The sequence below is a fragment of the Erinaceus europaeus genome, chromosome 1 (genome assembly GCF_950295315.1).
Source record: "Erinaceus europaeus chromosome 1, mEriEur2.1, whole genome shotgun sequence".
In the NCBI taxonomy this organism is placed as follows: Eukaryota; Metazoa; Chordata; class Mammalia; order Eulipotyphla; family Erinaceidae; genus Erinaceus; species Erinaceus europaeus.
The window spans coordinates 150,284,550-150,303,883 of NC_080162.1; the positions used below are offsets into that span (position 1 = coordinate 150,284,550).

General features: G+C 45.6%; 2 protein-coding genes across 4 annotated transcripts in view; one reads left to right on the plus strand and one right to left on the minus strand.

Annotated features, from left to right (window-relative positions):
• Positions 1–4,130: 4,130 nt before the first annotated feature.
• On the minus strand, positions 4,131–6,825 carry C1H8orf33 (chromosome 1 C8orf33 homolog). Of its 3 annotated transcripts, XM_007516090.3 has the most exons (6): positions 6,123–6,308; positions 5,995–6,040; positions 5,770–5,924; positions 5,272–5,356; positions 5,009–5,155; positions 4,131–4,680 (listed from the first exon to the last, which is right to left on the minus strand). In XM_007516090.3, exons 1-6 carry the CDS (start codon positions 6,126–6,128, stop codon positions 4,541–4,543), a joined length of 579 nt encoding a protein of 192 aa, XP_007516152.2. In that variant the 5' UTR covers positions 6,129–6,308; the 3' UTR covers positions 4,131–4,540. The 3 variants fall into 3 exon arrangements, with proteins under 3 accessions (XP_007516152.2, XP_060053155.1, XP_060053144.1); XM_060197172.1 differs by lacking the exons at positions 5,995–6,040; positions 6,123–6,308 and adding an exon at positions 6,318–6,825; XM_060197161.1 differs by having other exon boundaries at positions 5,995–6,134.
• ZNF16 (zinc finger protein 16) overlaps positions 6,809–19,334 on the plus strand; it is a 36,275-nt gene continuing 23,749 nt past the window's right edge. Inside the window, exons 1-2 of the mRNA XM_060197080.1 lie at positions 6,809–7,067; positions 12,357–12,453. Of these exons, the coding sequence (XP_060053063.1) occupies positions 12,366–12,453 (88 nt within the window). The 5' untranslated portion in view covers positions 6,809–7,067; positions 12,357–12,365. The remainder of the gene's footprint in view (positions 7,068–12,356; positions 12,454–19,334) is intronic.

The following is a 19,334-nucleotide window of genomic DNA, read 5'->3' on the forward strand; positions in this document are numbered from 1 at the left end:
GCCTATTTTGTTTTCCATGTCTTATGCCAGTTCTTTTGAAAACGCCTGTAAGATATAGGTTTCTGTTCACCCCACAATCCTGATACTATGGCCATTAGTTAAAAAGAAAGGGGGAATTGTTGGTATGCTTCTAAAAACCCCTTCTGTTTCATTTGGTTTAAATCCCCCCTGCTTAACACTGCATTCTATTTACATAACACTGTATTCTATTTACATAACCTGTTAACAAACACCACCCTCCCTCCAGGGCATTGGTGGTTCAGTGGTAGAATTCTTACCTGCTCCGCCCCCTCTCCTTGTCACACCCTGATTTTCACCAGTCACTTTTCTCTCCACCCTCTCTGCGTCGCATCCTGTTCCCACCCTACTGGGCTAGTATATTTATAAGGACAATATTGTTTGTAGTTGTTAGTTTAGCTTAGCTTGGTATAGATTGTGCTGCATCCTGCATGAATAAAGAGATACTGTCTACAGCTCAACCATGAATCCCTGGTCATCTGTTACCCGCCCGTGAAGCCAGCCCGGCGAAAACAACAGGGTGGTATGTGTGTGTGATTCTCAAGTGATACACAAAGGAGCACTGTTGCTCTGCCTTTGTGGAGAAAATGTCCTCCCATTCAATATGGCTGTGTTTTTGTGGTTGGCTCTACTTCTCTATCCGATGTAGACCAATGTGTACAATGTCCAAGTGACTAACACTCAAAATACTGACACCATTGCCACCTAGAGGTCATATTTTTTAAATATTTATTTATTTATTCCCTTTTGTTGCCCTTGTTGTAGTTATTATTGTTGTCATTGTTGGATAGGACAGAGAGAAATGGAGGGGGTGGGGAAGACAGAGAGGGGGAAAGATAGACACCTGCAGACCTGCTTCACCTCTTGTGAAGTGACTCCCCTGCAGGTGGGGAGCCGGGGGCTCAAACCGGGATCCTTATGCCGGTCCTTGCACTTTGTGCCACCTGCGCCTAACTCGCTGCGCTACCGCCCGACTCCCTAGAGGTCATATTTATAACTTTTAAGGATGCTTTGGTATGGTTTTAGTCAGCAAGGGCCTCACAGATGTGGCCTGTGGTCCTTTGTGAGGCACATCACATACCCATACTGCCAGTCAAGGTCAACAACCAGCAGCACAAGATCCTCACCTCCTCCAACTGATGCCTCCTAGCTCCTTGCTTCTCACCAGCCAATGCTATGGCCTCCTGCATTCCCCCACTACACACACATACCACATGAGAAGTTTTGTCACTGTGACTGTATCCAGGGACTTAGCAAAAACCAACTCTGGTTCTGGCTTTCAGAGTCCTCACACATGGGAGAAGGATGAGGTGTGGGTTGGTACCATTAGCACTCCTAGTTCACCATTTTTATTGGCTCCCCGAGCTAAGTGGCTCTGTGGAATCTGGCCTGAATGTGCCCTCCTCATGCAGTGAGAGGGCTGTCACAGGCACCTCCTGTGTCCTGGGACACCTGAGTTCCACAGCTACACCATGACTTTCCTAGTTCAGACCTACTGACACCTTCAGTGAAGCCAGGCTCCTGAAATTCTGCATGCTGCTCTGCACATCCAGGCCACCTCACCTCCCAGAGTCAACGTTTGGCAAAGTATGGCAGCAGTAGAAGAAAATCTGTAAAGACAGAGAACCAGAGAAAGGAAGAGGGGAAAACTGAGTGATGCCCTGGGTAGAGGAAAGCCAAGAGAGGAGGGATAATATGAGTAGAGAGCTCAGGATACCAGGATCCAGAAGCACAGAAGGGCCATGTGAACCCCGGGAAAGAAGTAATGACTGCATGATTCCATCCTGACTTCTCTGGGCAGATGACCTCACCAAAGTCCTACCCCACTAGGGAAAGACAGAAACAGGCTGGGGGTATGGATTGACCTGCCAATGCCTAAGTCCAGTGGAGAATCAATTACAAAAGCCAGAACTCCTACTTTCTGCAGCCCAGAAACAATTTGATCCATACTGTCAATGAGGGAGAAGTGATAGGAGGAAGAGGATAAGAGGGCTCTGAACTCCAGTTCTATCAGCACACGAAGAGAGAGGAGGAAAAAGGGAGGAACATTTGGGTGTAGTAATAGGGTCATGAGTGACTTGGAGGGAAACAGAGGGCTGGGCCAAGAAGAAAAAGGGAGCAATTATGTACAAATATAGACAGATAGTTGTAGAGATGATGGTTGGCACATTTCTACAACCTTAGGAGAACTGTGGTGGCTTGCAGTAAGGAGATTAGGGATTCAAAACTCTGGTGGCCCAGGAGGTGGTATAGTGGATAAGACATTGTATTCTCAAGCATGAGGTCCTGAGTTCAGTCCCTGGCAGCACATGTACCAGAAGAGTGATGTCTGGTTCTTTCTCTCTCCTCCTATCTTTCTCATTAATAAATAAACAAAATCTTTAAAAAAAAAGAAAAAGAAAAAAAACTCTGGTGGTGGTAACGGTGTGGCCTGTAATTCTGTAAATCAATATTAAATCACTAATGAAAAAAAGAGAGAAAAAAAAGAAGTAGTGACTGAGGAAGCAACAGGTCACTCACTGAGTGGGGTCTCTGCATAAAGCAAGGACAATGGGGTCCAGAGAACCCTGAAGAAGTCAGTGTAGTGGTGTTTGTTTCAGACACATGTAACCTAGGCAGACTTTAAAAATCATTAGAGAGAACGATAGGGAATTGAGGCCTAGGAGAGGAATGTGGTTTAGTTATGGCCCCTACACACACAAGCCATGGAAGACTCACTCACTGCCAAGGATACCACTGGGTACAGGTCAAAGAATGGTCCCCAACAGATAGTCTAAGAATGGATAGAGCAGCTGGGTTGACATACCATCTAGACACCAAGAAGTGCACCACCTGTCTTCAAGTATTTCCTGTTCCTGTGTTCCCTCATGCAGTTCCCAAAGTCTGGACTAACTGTGAAGCTGGGAACATCACACAGAGCTAACCTCTGTATGTCCCTCCCCACCTCAAACTGATGATAGGACAGTATTAGTGGGATTATTGGAAAAGTCATGACACAGCTTTGCATAGAAAAACACAAATATGTCATGACTTTTCCAACAACCCAACACTTTCTCCATCCATGGCTACTCTCCCAATAGTGGGTCAGGCTGATATAAGAGTAGAGGAAAACAAACAGCAAGATTAAAAATCTTGAGACAGGACCAAGTCTGGTTACTTCAGGAGCAAATGAGAGAAGCAGTAATAAACCTAAACAGGTGCATGTCCTCTGTTGGCTATGAAGTCACGGACGGAGTCAAAGAAGTGGGACACAACACACAGGAGAAATTATTCTGGCTGCAGATGACAGACAGATGGGAGAAGAGACAAGGAAAATTAGCACTTGGCAACTTAGGCAACAGTCAGGTAAGTGGTGGAACCACCACTAGGATGCCTAGTAGTGAGGAGAAAGCACGAAAACACTACGGATTTGAGATTTATTCTAAAGGCTGTTTCCAAACAAGCTAAAGTACTGAAATATCTACACTGGAAAAAGAGAACTGAAGGGCGAGGTTAGATAGCATAATGGTTATGTAAAGAGATTCTTACACCTGAAAGTTCAAAGTCCCAGGTCTAATCCCCCGCAACACCATAAACTAAAGCTGAGCAGTGCTGATATAAATAAACAAACAAACAAATACTGATGATGAACCAGGTATAGGATATGATCAACCAAGTATCATGACATTCAATGAAGAGGAAAGGACATTTGAGGTCTAATCAAATGTTTTCAACGTCAAGTTGGAAATGTCCATGAAGCAGTCAAGCAGAGACGTTAAGAAGGCAACTGAGTTCCAGATACCTTAAGATAAGTTTGGGACATACCACCAAAATGGCATCAAAGTCACTGAAGAGGATTAAGTCACTTGGAGAACTCAACTCAAAGTAGGAAAGAGCCAGAAGTTGACACCTAAAGCAACTATCTTAAGTCATCATTCACTGAGGCTCAAGCCAAGTCACTGACCAAGACCATTAGGGCAAGAAATGTTGAGCCAAAAGTGAAGTAGGGCCTGTGGGAAGTCACAATGACTCCCTAAGCAGAGCTAAAGACCCAAGTTTTGGGGTGAAAGAGTGGACCAGCAAAGTCACTTCATCTGTACTTCCTCTTAAGACAGCACATGCTATCACTCATCCATTTTTATACAAAAAAAAAGTTTTATTAGGACAATATGATTTAATGACAGAGTACTACACCATTTGGCAGGACATCGTTTCAAAAATGAGTATCAGTATACAATTATGAGGCTTCTCCAGAGTCAGCAAAATGTTCTTTCTAAAATATGCTGAACACTCATCACATAAGCTTTTCCTAGATGAACCTCCCACTTCTGGCAGGAGGGACAGGTCACCCCATCAGAAAACCTGCAAGGAGGTTTTGTGTTTTGTCTGACAGTAACCAAAACAGTGGTCTCACCTCTGCCTAACAGTCATTCACAGACTTGTCAGGGACAGGCCAATCTCACATAATCCCAGAATGGCTCTGCACCCAAGACAAACACCAGCATCACCCAAGGAGGGAGGCTGCTCCAGGATATGGAAGAGGTTAAAAGAAATTGAACCTAAACTCTTCCTCAGGAGTGTCTAGGGTGGCCTTGGCTCCTCCTGGTAGGCGAGACCTGCAGACTCTTCCGTTCTTCTTTCTGGCTGCCTCCCCTACAGGTTTCACCCGGGCTGAGTGGGCTGCTGTTGGGAAGAGGAAAATTGCCGTCATAAATGTGTAGTAACAGTTACTGTTAATTGTGCCCATACAACTCAAATCTCTTCGCACAGATTAGGTACTATCCCTCTGATGATTACTAGGTATTATCAGCACACCGCCCCAACCCCATTTAGAATCCCACTAATCTGGTGCCCCTGGCTGCCAAGTCCAGGTTTTCGCCACCATCTCCTGGGTTTTCCTAAACCTGTCACTTCCTGTCACCAACCCTGCTGCTTTGTTTCTTCCTTTCACTCTCTAGGCTTTCCCTCCCTGTCCCTTTAACTAGATATTCCCCCACACACACACACTCACCAGCCCTGAGCACCCGCAGGGTCTCCTGCCTCTCAACTTCCATAAGAGCCCTGTAGTCCCCGAACAAGGAGTGCATCAGCTGCCTCTTCCGGGGCAGGGGGGTCTTTTCACTGCGTAGGGTCTTAATTGACCCAATGGCCTGCTCTTCTGCGGATAAAAATCAAGGCTGGTGATCTACCCCACAAGAATCCATCCCCTGGAGGTACACGTAGCCGCAGCACTGTCAATGTCACCTCCCGCCAAGTCTCCAAAGGGCCCCTCACTCTGTCTAGCGCTGGGCTTCCGCATCTTCAGGCCTAGCTCCAGCTGTTCTATGCACCAGGCCAGTTCCCGGGCCAACTGCTCCGCCTGCAATAGATGGAGGAAAGTGGCCGTGACAGGGGACCAGGCGGTGGCACATCCAGTTAAGTGCACATTGTGTGAAGCTCAAGAACCCGTGCAAGGATCTGGGTTCCAGCCTCCGGCTCCCCACCTACAGGGGGCGGTCGCCTCACAAGTGGTGAAGCAGGTCTGCAGGTGTCCGTCTTTCTCTCCCCCTCTCTCTCCCCTCCTCTCTCTCAATTTCTCTGTCCTTCCCAGTAAAATGGAAACTGGGAGCAATGGATTCATAGTGCAGGTACCGAGCCCCAGTAACCCTAGAGAGGAAATCATAATAATGAGGAGGAGAAGAAAAAAGGAAGAAGAAAGAGGCCGTGAGAAATAGGCGGGACACCGTGACCAAGCAGCCCCAAAGCCGCAGCCCCGCAGTCCCGGGCCCTTGCCTGCTCCTCGGCGTTTCGCGGAGCCTCCTCGGGAGCTGGCTTTCCGGGCGCCTTCCCGCCTCCATCGGGCACACAAGTCCGGCTCCGGGTTTTCTTCTTCTTTTGCTTCTTAGAGGCCGCGGGACCTTGGGCGGCGTCACAGCTCTCGGGGCGCCCTACGCAGAAGGGCGAGGGGTGAAATCCCCGTGGAGGGGCGAGGGCGGGGCCGGGATGCAGGGGCACTACCTGGGCCGGGGGCCGCAGCCGTCTCCGGGGCAGGACGTTCCAGGGCCTGGAGAGAGTTGGGCAGCACGAGGTCACTGGAGGCCTCTGACCACCCCAGGCCGCCCCCCGCAGATGGGCGCATAGCTCACCGCCATGTGTGCAGTCGGTGCTGGAGCCTATTAAAGACCCGAGTCCGACAAGTAACTCGCCCCTCCGGAAACACACGAGCGACTACTCATTCCAACCCCCGAGGAAGGGTGCGGTGGGCGGGCTCAGAGTGTGAATGACTTAGCCCGGAACACTACGGACAGGCTTTCTCAATCCAGACTAATGTCAGGACTCACAGCAAGACTCCATGCTCTTCCAAGGCCCCTAATAGTCCATCAACCGCCAGGTTTTCTCGGTTTATCTCCTAAATAGTCTTGAGAAAGAAGCAGGAAAAGTAACAGCTTTGGACAGTGGACATGTTGCAGCGGCCAGAACATGAAGATGCGCTCTTTAGGGCAAGGGAGATAGCACAGTGGTGATGCAAAAGCAACTTTCATGCCTGAGGCTCTGAGGTCCCAGGTTCAATCCCCAGCACCACCATAAACCAGAGCTGAACAGTGCTCTGACAAAAATTTTTAAAAAATTAAAAAGAGGAAAAAGTAATTTGGGTTATTCCATCTACCAGTCAAAGCACCACGGTTTAGGGGATTCAGTTCTGGCATTTGGTCCTCCGCCAAAAACAGAGGCGCTGTCAGCTGTTGATTTGGCCTTCCTGATCTTCTGTCCATAGTCTTTCACATTTCACATCATTCAGTAACGAATTGCATCCACCTCACAGCTCCCCGTCTGACTCCGGCCGCAGGAACGTCCTGCTCCCGACTCTGAGAGGGGCGGGCAAGACCGGCGAGCCTCCAGTCGCCCAGAAAGGCTCAGCCGGGCCGCGGGCCGGAAGTGGGGGCGGGACTTTCTGGATCCGCCTCCGAGGGAGCCGCCCCAGTGTGGCCGCGTTGCGGCCTTCCCTGAAGCGACCTCGGGAGGTGGGGCCTTCGCGGGGTCCGACCTCCCAGCCACGGACCGCCTCCCGGCACGTCTCCAGTATCTCTGCGGTGGGTGCCAGCCCCGGGCAGTCTAGGGGAAGAGTGGTGGGAGCTGTGGGCAGGGGGGCTAAGGCGGCTCGGCCTGGAGGCAGTGGCAGGGTCTCCAGGAAGCGCCCCCCGAAGGATGCCGGTGCGGCCCGAGGCCGAGCCCAGCTGCAGGGAGGGGGCTGCAGAGCCTCAGGGCGGAGCTGCAGCGGGAGCCCGTCCGCCGTGCGGCCACGGTGGCCCCGCGCGGGTGCGAGGACCGCGGCCGGCGGCGCTGCTCAGGCCGGTGCGGAGCGGTTGGGTTCCCCCAGCGGGCCAAGGGGGGCTGCGGGGAAAGAGCGCCCGCAGCCGGAGGAGCGTTGTCGCGTCTGTGAAGGGGTGTCTGCTGTCCTTTGAGCTGTTGGTCTGTCCACGTTTCCTGGAGTTGGGGTTGTTACATGGAAGTGCCCTTCTCCTTGCTGACTGTTCCTGCCTTCTGAAGACAGACTCCCAGGCCTGGGAAATGGGGTCGTAGATAAAGCTCCAGCACGGGGTCCTGGGTTCAGTTCCGGACATTGCATGTGCCAGAGTGATGCTCTCGTTCTCACTCCTGAAGACAGACTCCACATGACCCGGGGATCTCAGAGTCTCAGATATTTCCTGGGCTGATGTAGAGAAATTGGTTTCACTAGGCTAACCCAGACCCATCACCCGAATTCTTTTTGCAGAGCTTTTTGGGCTGGGTGGTATAGCACATTTGCGGATTCTGGAGACCAGGTTGTGGACAGTGAGGATGAGGAGGACATTCTGTCACCCACAGATGCAGTGTTTCCCATTTAGACTGATGTGAGATAGGCAGGACATAAGAGGAGCATGGTTTCAGATAATTTATATATTTTTTAAATGCTTGTGCAGGCCTTGCATAATCTGGAAAGGTATACTAGACGCTGGGAGGGAAAACTGAGCAGCTGACTGGAGTGTTTCATTGCTTCTCCTGCATATGTACTACTAGGGCCTCACACATGCAAATCCTGAACTTCCCTGGCCATTCAGTCCTTGTTACCTTTTAGGTTTCTTTCTTTTGTTTAATTTTTAAATTGTATTTATTTATTTATTGAATAGAGAGAGTCAGAAATCGAGAAGGGTAAGGAAGATAGGGAGAGAGACACCTGCAATACTGCTTCACCACTCACAAAGCTTCCCACCACCTACAGGTGGGGACCAGGGGTTCAAACCCAGATCCTTGTACATTATAACGTGTACTCAGCCATTGGACTGGGGGTACACTGTTCAGTTACAGTGATGGTAGCTATAAGAGTGTTTGGTAGTGGCCTGGGAGATAATTCAATAGGTAGAGTACAGGATTTGCAGATATGAAGCCCCATCACCACAAATGCCAGAGTTGTGCCAGTCTCTTATAAAATAAAATATTTTAAAACAATTTTAAAGACTGGAGAGAGAGCTCATTGAGTAAGGCATCTGCCTTCCAATATTCCAACCCTGGCACCATGTAGTAGATGCAGTGGCACTGGAGGAAGCTCCAATGCTGTGTGTGTGTGTGTGTGTGTGTGTGTGTGTGTGTGTGTGTGTGTGTGTGTGTGTGTAAATGTGACCTGGCTCTGCAGATCATGACAGTTTTAGGGGGGCAGGGAGATAGCTTAATGATTATGTACACCATGCTCCCAGGTCTCAGGATCACTTCCCTGCACCACCATAAGCCAGAGCTGAGCAATGAGTGCACTGGTTATAAAACAATGATGATGATAATTTTTAAAAATTTTTATTTATAAAAAGGAAACACTGACAAAAACCGTAGGATAAGAGGGGTATAACTCCACACAGTTCCCACCACCAGAATTCTATATCCCATCCCCTCCTCTGATAGCTTTCCTATTTTTTTTATTATTTCTTTATTGGGGCATTAATGTTTTACAGTTGACAGTAAATACAATAGTTTGTACATGCATAACATTTTTCAGTTTTTCACATAACAATACAACCCCCACTAGGTCCTCTGCCATCCTGTTCCAGGACCTGAACTCTCCCCCCCAACACCCCAGAGTCTTTTACTTTGGTGCAATACACCAACTCCAGTTCAAGTTCTATTTGTGTTTTCTCTTCTGATCTTGTTTTAAAATAAAATGAACAGAAAAATGTCTCCTCTTGTAAGAGAAAGCTAAGTCCTCCTGTACTCTGACATGAAAGTAATACTTGCTCTGTTCTGAAGGTAATACTTGCTCTGTTCTGCTGCCATATTGACAGCAGTGCTTTCTTTCCCTGATCTGAATCTCCTCTAGGCCACCCCATTCATCCCATAGAGCAGTTCTCCCGAGAGGTTTCATTTTTGTCTCTCAATGTGCATGAGCACTGATGAGATAGCTCTACTGTAGAGCATACACAGCACTAAAAAAGTGTTTTGGTAGAACCTTGTATATATGATTTCATTGCTCCAGGCTTTTTCTTTTCTGTCTTTTTTTTTTTTTCCTATTCAACAGAGAGAGTAAATGTTTATACAGCACAACACTGAAGCTTCCTCCATTACCTCCCTTGTGGCACCAGGATTCACACCTGGATTCTGCATATAGCAGTGTGGATACCCCACCAGTAAGCTCTCTCCCCAGCCTGGAAAAAAAATTAGGTCACTTTTGAGGATCTAGTCTTGACTAATTAGACTGTTGTAATAGATTACAAAGATTTTTGGGTAGAGAGGCAGGAGTAGATATAGATAGCATAATGGGTATGCAAAGAGACTCTCATGCCTGAGTCCCAGGTTCAATACACACACACACACACACACACACACACACACACACCACCACCACCACTACCACCACCACCACCACCACCACCACCACCACCACAAGCCAGAGCTAATCAGTGCTCTGGTAAAAAGAAAATATATATATATGCTGATGGGACTCAGATACTGGGTGAAAGACAGAGAAAGAAGAGAAACACCACAGTACTGCTTCCCCATTCTTAAAACTTCCCCTGCATACTGCTTTCAGATGGTGTCTGGGGCCCAAACCTGGGTCTTTGTATGTGTCTGTGTTTACACTCTACCAGGTAAACTATCTCTTGTCCCCAAAATACACTTTTAATTAAAGGCATGTTTATTTTTTAAGACATTATTTTTTTTTCTTGAGAAGGATGGAGAGAGAGAGAGAGAGAGAGAGGAACACCAGAGCACTGCTGAACTCTAGCTTATGGTGGCGTAGGGGATTGAACCTGGGACTTTGGAGCCTCAGGCATGAGAGTCTGTTTGCATAACCATTATGGTATCTCCCCCACCAAGACATTCTTATTTTTAATGAGAGATCATAGCTCAACTCTGGTTTATGGTAGTACCCAGGGACTAAACCTGGGACTTCTAGAGCCTTGGACCTTGTAAAAGGCTTATTTATAACTGCTGTGATATCTCCCTGGCCCAATTTTTCTTTTAATAAAAAAGGGGGGGTTGATCCAAGAGGTGGCACAATGGATATAGCTCTCAAACATGAGGTCCTGAGTTCAATCCCTGGCAGCACATATACCAGAATAATGTCTAGTTCTTTCTCTCTCACTCTCTCCTCTCATCTTTCTCATTAATAAGTAAAATATTTTTTTAAAAGGTGGCTGAATCCCCATCTTCAGTGGTAGCCCAGGCTTCTTGTAGCTTGTCTCCTAATAATCCTGCTTCTGTCTGCACTTCCAGCCTGGTTCTCCCCTCCTTTTTCCAACCTTTCTTTTCTTCTTTTTTTAATCTTTTTTTGTCTTTTTTTAATTTTTGTTGCCCTTGTTGTCTATCGTTGTTATTATTATTGTTGTTGTTATTATCATTGTTGCTGGATAGGACAGAGAGAAATGGAGGGAAGAGGGGCAGGGGGAGAAAGACACCTGCAGACCTGCTTCACCTCTGAAGAGACCCCTCTGCAGGTGGGGAGCCGGCAGCTCAAACTGGTATCCTTACGCTGGTCCTTGCACTTTGTGCCATGTGCACTTAACCTGCTGCACTACCACCTGGCCCCTTCTTTTTTTTTAAAAAAAGTATTTATTTTGGATAGAAACAGAGGAATTGATAGGGGAGATGAAGATAGAGAGACACCTGCAGCGCTGCTTCCCCACCACCACAGGTGAGGACTGGGGGCTTGAATTTGGTGTCCTTATGCATTGTAACATATGCACTCAACCACCAGCCAGTCCCTTTCTCCTGCCTTCACCGGAACTGGTTTCAGTGTCCTAGGGTGTTACTACTTCCCTGCTGCCTCTGTCTCTGTTCAGAACACTGGTGCCTTTGCTGTGATCTCTTCTGATGAAGTCCATGAGAGTGTCGACCATCTCAGTGACCTTACATTGTTCCCATAACAAACTTTGGCATGGGGTAGGTGCCAAGGAAACACTGAAAATATATGTCCTATAGGAGAAATCTAGTCTATAAGTATGTTGTGTCCACACTGAGCATCTGCCAGCCTTCCCTGTATCCCTAAATGTCAGAAGGATCAGCTAGTTACCTGGTATTTATGCGGTATGATTAGGGGGGCAAAAGGTCAAGCCCCACTATCAGGTGGGCCACTGGGTATGGTGCATTTGCACAGAAAATAGACAGTTGATCCTTGCATCTAAATAGGATTGTCTTATTTCCTATTCCGAGGGATCAATTAGGACTCACAATGGACCCATATTTGGGAGTCTTTACAAGATAAGGGGTGTCGATGCCTCAGAGCTAGGCAGGTTAACAGAAAGTAGATGTAGGTTCAGAAGTGAACCAGGGACATCAGGTTAACAGAAAGTAGATGTAGGTTCAGAAGTGAACCAGGGACATCAGCATCAGAAATGGGTAGGAATCTGAGCAGGGGCAGCTGGCACATGGGGAGAACAATTCAGGAGGAGAGAAATGGGGGCATCCATTGTAGCTGCTACTAGGGGGTGTAAGTCAGAACTGGCCAGGTGACACTGTGATGGCCATGTATACATCTGCAGCCAGGCCACGCAGCCTCTAGAGCTGCTGTTATCATTGAGTGATTTCAGTAGTTCAACTCAGTGTTGTGTCAGAATGAGGGGTGGACCCTTCCAGGGAAGAGTTGCCTGCCAGATACTGTGTACCCAACTTGCTTGGGGGTCAGTATGTATCTCCCTCCCACCTCTGACTCTGGCTCATAAGCCTGTGTCACCAGGCCTAGCTAGTCTTCCCCCTTATATCTAATATTGGGAAGCATAGTATCAGTCACTGAGACCTTGAGTTAGACCTTCCTCAGGCCTCAGGATAGAAGAAGAGACCTCTGCCTGGTGGGAAGATGGGTTCTTGGAGCTAGCCTCTTCCTCTGCCTGCTCACCTGCGTTCTTGCTGATCTCTAGATCCCAGCCATGCCCAGCCACCCATCTTACTCTGAAGAGGTAGAAATGGAACCCTGTTTCTGGACCATCCCTCCAGACCCTTGCAGCCCAGGCCTGTGTGAGTGACACTGCCACCATGACCTGCCCTGGATCTGCACTCCTTGGTCCATTCTGTTGTGACAACACTGAACCAGGAAGCAGCCCCCCTCAACATCAACAGTCAGGTACTGGGAGTGAGTTTCCCACTCATATTCTTACTCTGGGGGGACATTCTTCATATCTCTCTGCACTTATCTCAAGTACTGTCCATCTTCATTAGGGATTGGGTGTCTCATGAACTTGAGCAAGCAAGGTTGCAGGTCAGAGAGAAAGTTGCCTGGTGCCCTGAGTGGGTTCTCACCTGTCATAGAAGGGTGTGACATGTCTACCAACAGAGCTCTGCCCAGTCCAATCACCAGGGCCGTAGTGTTCCTGTACCCTAATTTAGGCTTTGGCCCTATTCCTTCAGCTGCACTCACATTGTTCAGCTGCCCCCAGCCAGCCCCTCAGAACCCTGGCAAAGATGCTTTCTTTCCAAAGACCCCTTACTTGCTCATCTCTTCTTTGGACCTCTGAGGAATTATCGGGATAGCTGGTTACTCAATCTCTGTTTTCCTTAACTGGGATCTGACATTGGATCTTTCACAAGAAGACACTGCAGTATGGATCCAGTTATACTCAGGAGTGCCTTGGTCAATGCTTTGTGGTTCAAAAGATTGTCAAGGATTCAAAACAGTTTTAGGTATATTGGAAAGGGGAGGGAGATAAAAAATGAAAGACATAAAAGGAAGGAAGGAAGTGAGGAAGGAAGGAAGGAATGAAAGAAGGAAGAAAGAAAGAAAGGCATGACATGGTCCAAAGAAGTGACTCAAGAGACCCACTAACCACTATTAACCAAATGCTCAGTGATACACTGGACAGAGGATGGGGAAGGAGGCTAAAACTCTAGCCCCAAGAGAAAAAAGAAGACTGGTGGTAACTCTTGTTTAAAAAGCCATTGTTGGGCAGTAGTGCAGTGGGTTAAGCACAGGTGGTGCAAAGTACAAGGACCAGCATAAGGATCCCGGTTCAAGCCCCTGGCTCCCCACCTGCAGAGGAGTCACTTCACAGGCGGTGAAGCAGATCTGCAGGTGTCTATCTTTCTCTCCCCCTTTCTGTTTTCCCCTCCTCTCTCCATTTCTCTCTGTCCTATCCAACAACGACATCAATAATAACAACAATAACTACAACAATAAAACAAGGGCAACAAAAGGAAATAACTTCATGCATGTGATCCAAATTTAAGCCCCAGCACCATATGACAGGTGCTGTAACTTTTTATCGGAATGAAAACATGGCCTGGGAATTGTGAAATCATATATGCACAAGGCCCCTGGAGAAAGCAACTAATGTCCCTTCACATAAACACTGAAAAGCAAGTAGAAACTACCAACCCATTTTGTCAGAGATCTGTAAAACATTAAAAGGTTTATAGCAAAGGATTGATGCAAACCAAGAGAAAGACAACTTAAAAATGGTAGAAAAGCTTTGTGGAACTTTACTTGCTTATGTCCCAAACACTTAGTAGTTTACCAGTGGTATGTATTCCCTGCACAGCCCTAGTCCCAGATCCCAGAGCAAATCTTACAGATAGTATTTTATTTGTTCTATCCTGTACAAGTTTTCATAAAGCAGTGATACAAAGTACTTTTTTCTGTTGCTTTTGTTAACTCAGAGCTTATTCTGAGTAGGAAAGCAGTGGGCTCAAAATATTTTTAAACTTTATTAAGGAGAGACAGAGAACCAGAGCATCACCATATGTGATGCCACAGATCAGACTCAGAAACTCATATTTGAGGGTACAACACTTTATCCCAGGCCTCAATTCAACTTCACAGCTGCCTCAAACATCACTTAGCAGTACAGTCAGATATATAAAGCCTTGGGGCGAAAGCTGAGGAAATGAGGACATTCAAAGGTGCCCTTGTATATGTAGGAATTTAACAACTCACATGTGTGCCCAGAGTGGTAGGTATGCCTCCCCCCCAAAAAAAAAAAAAAAAAAAAAAAACTCTGTGGAGATTGTAGCTCCACTTTAGCTGATTTCTGGAATCACTGAAAGGTAAAATCATAAATAGTAGTAAAGTTGTACTTCAGCACAGAACCAACTCACAATGACAGAGATGTGTTGTATTTTGCTTACATTGTTAGCATTTGAGAGAATCTGCCCAAAAGTATCTGAATACAAGCTAAAGAAACAGATCACTCAATAACAACAATAATAACTATAACAACAATAAAATAACAAGGGCAGCAAAAGAGAATAAATAAATATTTAAAAAAAAACTTAAAAATATAAAAAAGAAAAAGAAAAGAAACAGATCACAATGACCTAGTAGGACAAGGAGGACATTCTTTAATAAAATATTTCAGAAAATTTGTTAGATGAGTATAGACTTCCAACAGTTAAGAATAGTAAAACTCTGGTTACAGAATTATCGCTAGATGCTCAGATGTGCAGTTTATAATTTAAAAAAATCAAGTGGCCAGGCAGTGGCGCACCTGGTTAAGAGCACACACTACAGTGCACAAGGACCCAGGTTCAAGCCCCTAGTCCCCACCTGCAGAGGGAAAGCTTCATGAGTGGTGAAACAGGGCTGCAGGTGTCTCTTTGTCTCTCTCCATCTCTTCTCTCCCTTCCTCCTCAATTTTTCTCTCTCTCTATCCAATAATAAATAAATAAAGTTTTAAAAAAAAAGAATTAAAAAATCACAATACTAAGAAGCAGGAAAGAGTGGCTGCCTATCTAAAGAATTAGTGGGGCTCGGGTGGCGGTGCACACAGTTGAGTGCACAGGTTACCATGCACACAGACCAGGATTCAAGCCGCCCATTCCCACCTACAAGGGAGAAGCTTCACAAGTGGTGAAGCAGTGCTATAGGTTTCTCCTCCCTCTTTACCTTCCTGCCCCTCTCAATTTCTTTCTGTCCTATCAAATGAAAACTAAATATTAAAAAAATAAAATGAGAAAATTAATTTTTTAAAGAATATTCTTTTTTATTTATTTTCCCTTTTGTTGCCCTTGTTTTATTGTTGTAGTTGTTATTGTTGATGATGTTGTCATTGTTGGATAGGACAGAGAGAAATGGAGAGAAGAGGGGAAGACAGAGAGGGGGAGAGAAAGATAGACACCTGCAGACCTGCTTCACCGCCTGTGAAGCAACTCCTTTGCAGGTGGGGAGCCAGGGACTTGAACCAGGATCATTAGGCTTGTCCTTGCAATTCACGCCACGTGCACTTAACCCATTACGCTACCACCTGACCCCCCCCAGAAAATTAATTTTAAAGAAATAATCCAGGGGGGGCGGTTGGTGGCATACCTGGTTGAGTTCACATGTTACAATGCACAAGGACCAGCTTCGAGCCCCCAGTTCCCACCTGCAGGGGGAAAGCTTTGTGAGTGGTGAAGCAGGGCTGCAGGTGTCTCTCTCCCTGTCTATCTCCCCCTTCCTCTGCCGGGAGCCAGCCCCAGCAAAAATTATTAAGTGTCCCTAAAGGAAAGGGGGAATCAGTGATAAAGAAGTGAGAGACATGTCATCTGCTTCAGGTGCAGGAGAGAGGTGTCTCTGCTCTCTGTCTGCAGAGGTTTATTATTTAAACACTTTTTGCACGGATATAGTTGACATCATGTAAGATGAACCCATTCTTGGATGAGTCTAACTAAATTATAGTAGGCTGTCCACCTAAAGAAATCTTCTGCTGTAAAGTAAGCACACACCATGGGGGCTCTCTTCTGGTCAACGTTTACATATATGAAAGTTCACTAACTTTTAGCTAATGAAAGTTTACTTACTTCCACCCATAAATCCTAACATTAGCTATTTAACTACACAACCTAATACTCATCATGGATGCCTGTAAGTGGAAACAGGGTGTTTGTGGGTGAGGGTAAGCAATAGGGCTTCTTTATATTTAGATGGAGACCACAGTCTGCCACTCATGCTAAAGCCACCTGTAGTTCTGGCTTTTGGTCTGAGTCCAGCTAATTGAGAAGCTATAATGGTGACAAATAGCTCTTTTTCTGAAAGCCTCCCAATGGGTACAGCAGCTTCTGTTCCTAGTCCAATTTTAGCCTTTTCATACTCACTGCCATAATTGTTGTCACACGTACTTCCCCCAGGGATCTCCTTTTATTGTCTCCAGGTATTACTTGTGCATATCCAATATAGCCAATAGGTCTTTAAACTATCAGTGTAAGGAAAAATAGCTTCAGTTTAGTCTTAGGACTCCCTGCTTTGCAGTTAGCCCATGCCTGCTGAGGCTGTGCCATACAGCAGGCCTGACTTTGCTCCCACCATTCCTCTCAATTTCTGACTGTCTCTATCCAATAAATAACTAGAGGGAATAAAAAATAAATAATTAATTGGTAGAAAGTGCCTCTGAAAAAAACACATAATAGTGACTGTAAATCAGCTGTTTAAATGTGATGAAGAGCTAAAAGTGGGCTGGGGAGACAGTATAGTAGTTATGCAAAAAAAACCTTTCAGGCCTGAGGCACCAAAGGTCCCAGGTTCAGTCCCTAGCACCACCATAAGCCAGAGCTAAGCAATGCTCTGGTAAAAAGAAAACCAAAGTGGGGGGGGGGGGTGATGACAAAAATCTAAAGGAAATTAGGAAAAATGATGGATGGCTGAAATCAGATCAGTCAACAGGTTTTAAGTTAAACAATTGCCATGTGATGGCACATCTAGTTAACTACACACATGAACCCAGATTTAAACCCTGATCCCCACCTGCAGGGGGAAGGTTCATAAGCAGTGAAGGAGTATTACAGGTCTCTCTCTTTTTCTCCGTCTCCCTTTCTGTCTCTAACCAAAATTAATAATTATCAAATATGTTAAAATTAAGAAAATAAATTTAAAAATTTTAAGTTAAAACAATCATGAACAATAGGTTGTATTTACGTAATTATAAAAAGGAACTGAATAGAAATTACAGGCTAGAAAGTGTAACAACTGAAAATATAATTTCACTAGAGGGTTTCAGCAGCAGATTTGAGCAAGGAATAGAGAAAATCAGCAAGTTTGAAGACAGAATAAATGATTCAGTTTGTAGTACAAAAAAAAAAAGGTCAAAGGAATCTGAACAAAGCCAAACAGGCTGTGAAACACCACCAACATACACATGTAAGTCTAAGAAAAAAGAAAGGGACAGAAAGAGTGAAGAGTAGTGACCAGAACATCTCAGAATGATGAGAGCCATAAAGGGACTGTGAAACGGCTCATGTGATAGAGCATGTACTTTACCATGTGCTGGGAACCAGAGGGGAGCTTAGCAAGTGGTGGAGTGGTTCTGTGGTATCTTCTCCCTCGCTGCCTCACCTCTTGTCTCACATCCTCTAAAAAATCAAAAGATTCTGCTTGGCTTGGGGAGATAGCTCAACTGGTAGATGCCTGAGGTTCCTGTCCAATCCTTGCATTGCTTGTGCCAAAGTAGTATTCTGGTATATGTCTTTATCTCTCTCTCCTGCCCCAACCTCCATGTCAAACAAACACTCTCATATGTAAATGTTATCAATAAAATAAATGTTTTTAAAAGTCTACAGGAATGGTAACTTCGTGATCATGCAGGTATGGAACCTTAGCAATAACACTGGTGAGAATGGAAGAAAAAAAAAAAAAAGCATGAGTTTACACATCAAAAAACTTGACAAGCTTTGATTAGGATAAATTCAAAAAGACCCACATCAAGACTCATTACGATCAATCAAATCATGGACAGATAGAACCTTGAAAACAAAAGAAGCAGCCTGTCTCTTATAAGGATCCTCCCTAAGATTAACAGCTAGCTTCTTATCAGAACTCTATGAGTTTAGAAGGCAGTAGAATGACATTAAAGTTGGGTGGGGGGTAGGGGCTGTCATTGATTCTATATCTGGCACAAAATGAGAGATTAAGACATTCCCAGATAAACAAAAGCTGATAAAGTTTACTGATAGGCCTGCCCTGTAAGGAATGCTAAAGGGACTCATACAGATAAAGATAATAGAAGGGGCCAGGCATGGGGCTCAGGTGGTAGGTAGCACAGCAGATTAAGTGCACATGGCCTGAAGCACAAGGACCTACCTAAGGATCCCAATTCCAACCCCTGGCTTCCCACCTGCAGGGGGCTCACTTCACAAGCAGTGAAGCAGGTCTGCAGGTGTCTTTCTCTCCCCTTCTCTGTCTTCTTCCACTCCTCTCTTGATTTCTCTCTGTCCTATCTAACAACAACAACAGCAATGGCAACAAAATGGGAAAATTGGCCTCCAGGAGCAGTGGATTCGTACTGTAGGCACGAGAGCCCCAGCAATAACCCTGGAGGCAAAAAAAAATGTACAGTATGTTGATTATAGTTAATAATGCTATATTGTATACTTGAAAGTTGCTGAGAGTAAATCTTGAAAGTTTTTACTGTGGCTGAGAGAGAGTATAAGGAGGGGTCTCATCACACACACACACACACACACAAAAAGTCATAACCATGCGAGGTATGATAGATATATTAACTAACCTTATGGTAATAATTTTGCAGTATGTATGTTCATCAAGCCATTCTGTATACCTTAAATTTACATCATGGTATATCTGTCAGTACCTCAATAAATTTTATAGGAACAAAACAAACTAGATTGTTTTAGAATGTTAATTATAATCTCCATGATCCCACTAAGAAAATACCATAAAATAATATACAAGTGCTAAGGAGACAGCATCGTGGTTATGCAAAAGACTTTCATTCCTGAGGCTCCAAGATCTGGAGATTCCCCTGTACCACCAAAGCCAGAGGTAAGCTCTGGTAAACACACACACACACACACACACACACACACAAGAAAAAGGGTCAGCAAAATAACTCACTTGGATAGTGTGCTGCTTTGCAACCTAGGTTTAAGCCCAGCCCCCACAGTGCTGTAGTCTCTTTCACTCTTTCTCTATCTAA

Excerpts from the sequence above, each read along its gene's own strand:
- C1H8orf33 (XM_060197161.1), bottom strand. The coding sequence starts at position 6,115 with ATGCGCCCATCTGCGGGGGGCGGCCTGGGGTGGTCAGAGGCCTCCAGT. Across the intron at positions 5,357-5,769 it reads CGCGAAACGCCGAGGAGCAG|GCGGAGCAGTTGGCCCGGGA; the intron begins GCAAGGGCCCGG and ends CATCTATTGCAG. Across the intron at positions 4,681-5,008 it reads CCTGCGGGTGCTCAGGGCTG|CAGCCCACTCAGCCCGGGTG; the intron begins GTGAGTGTGTGT and ends TCTTCCCAACAG.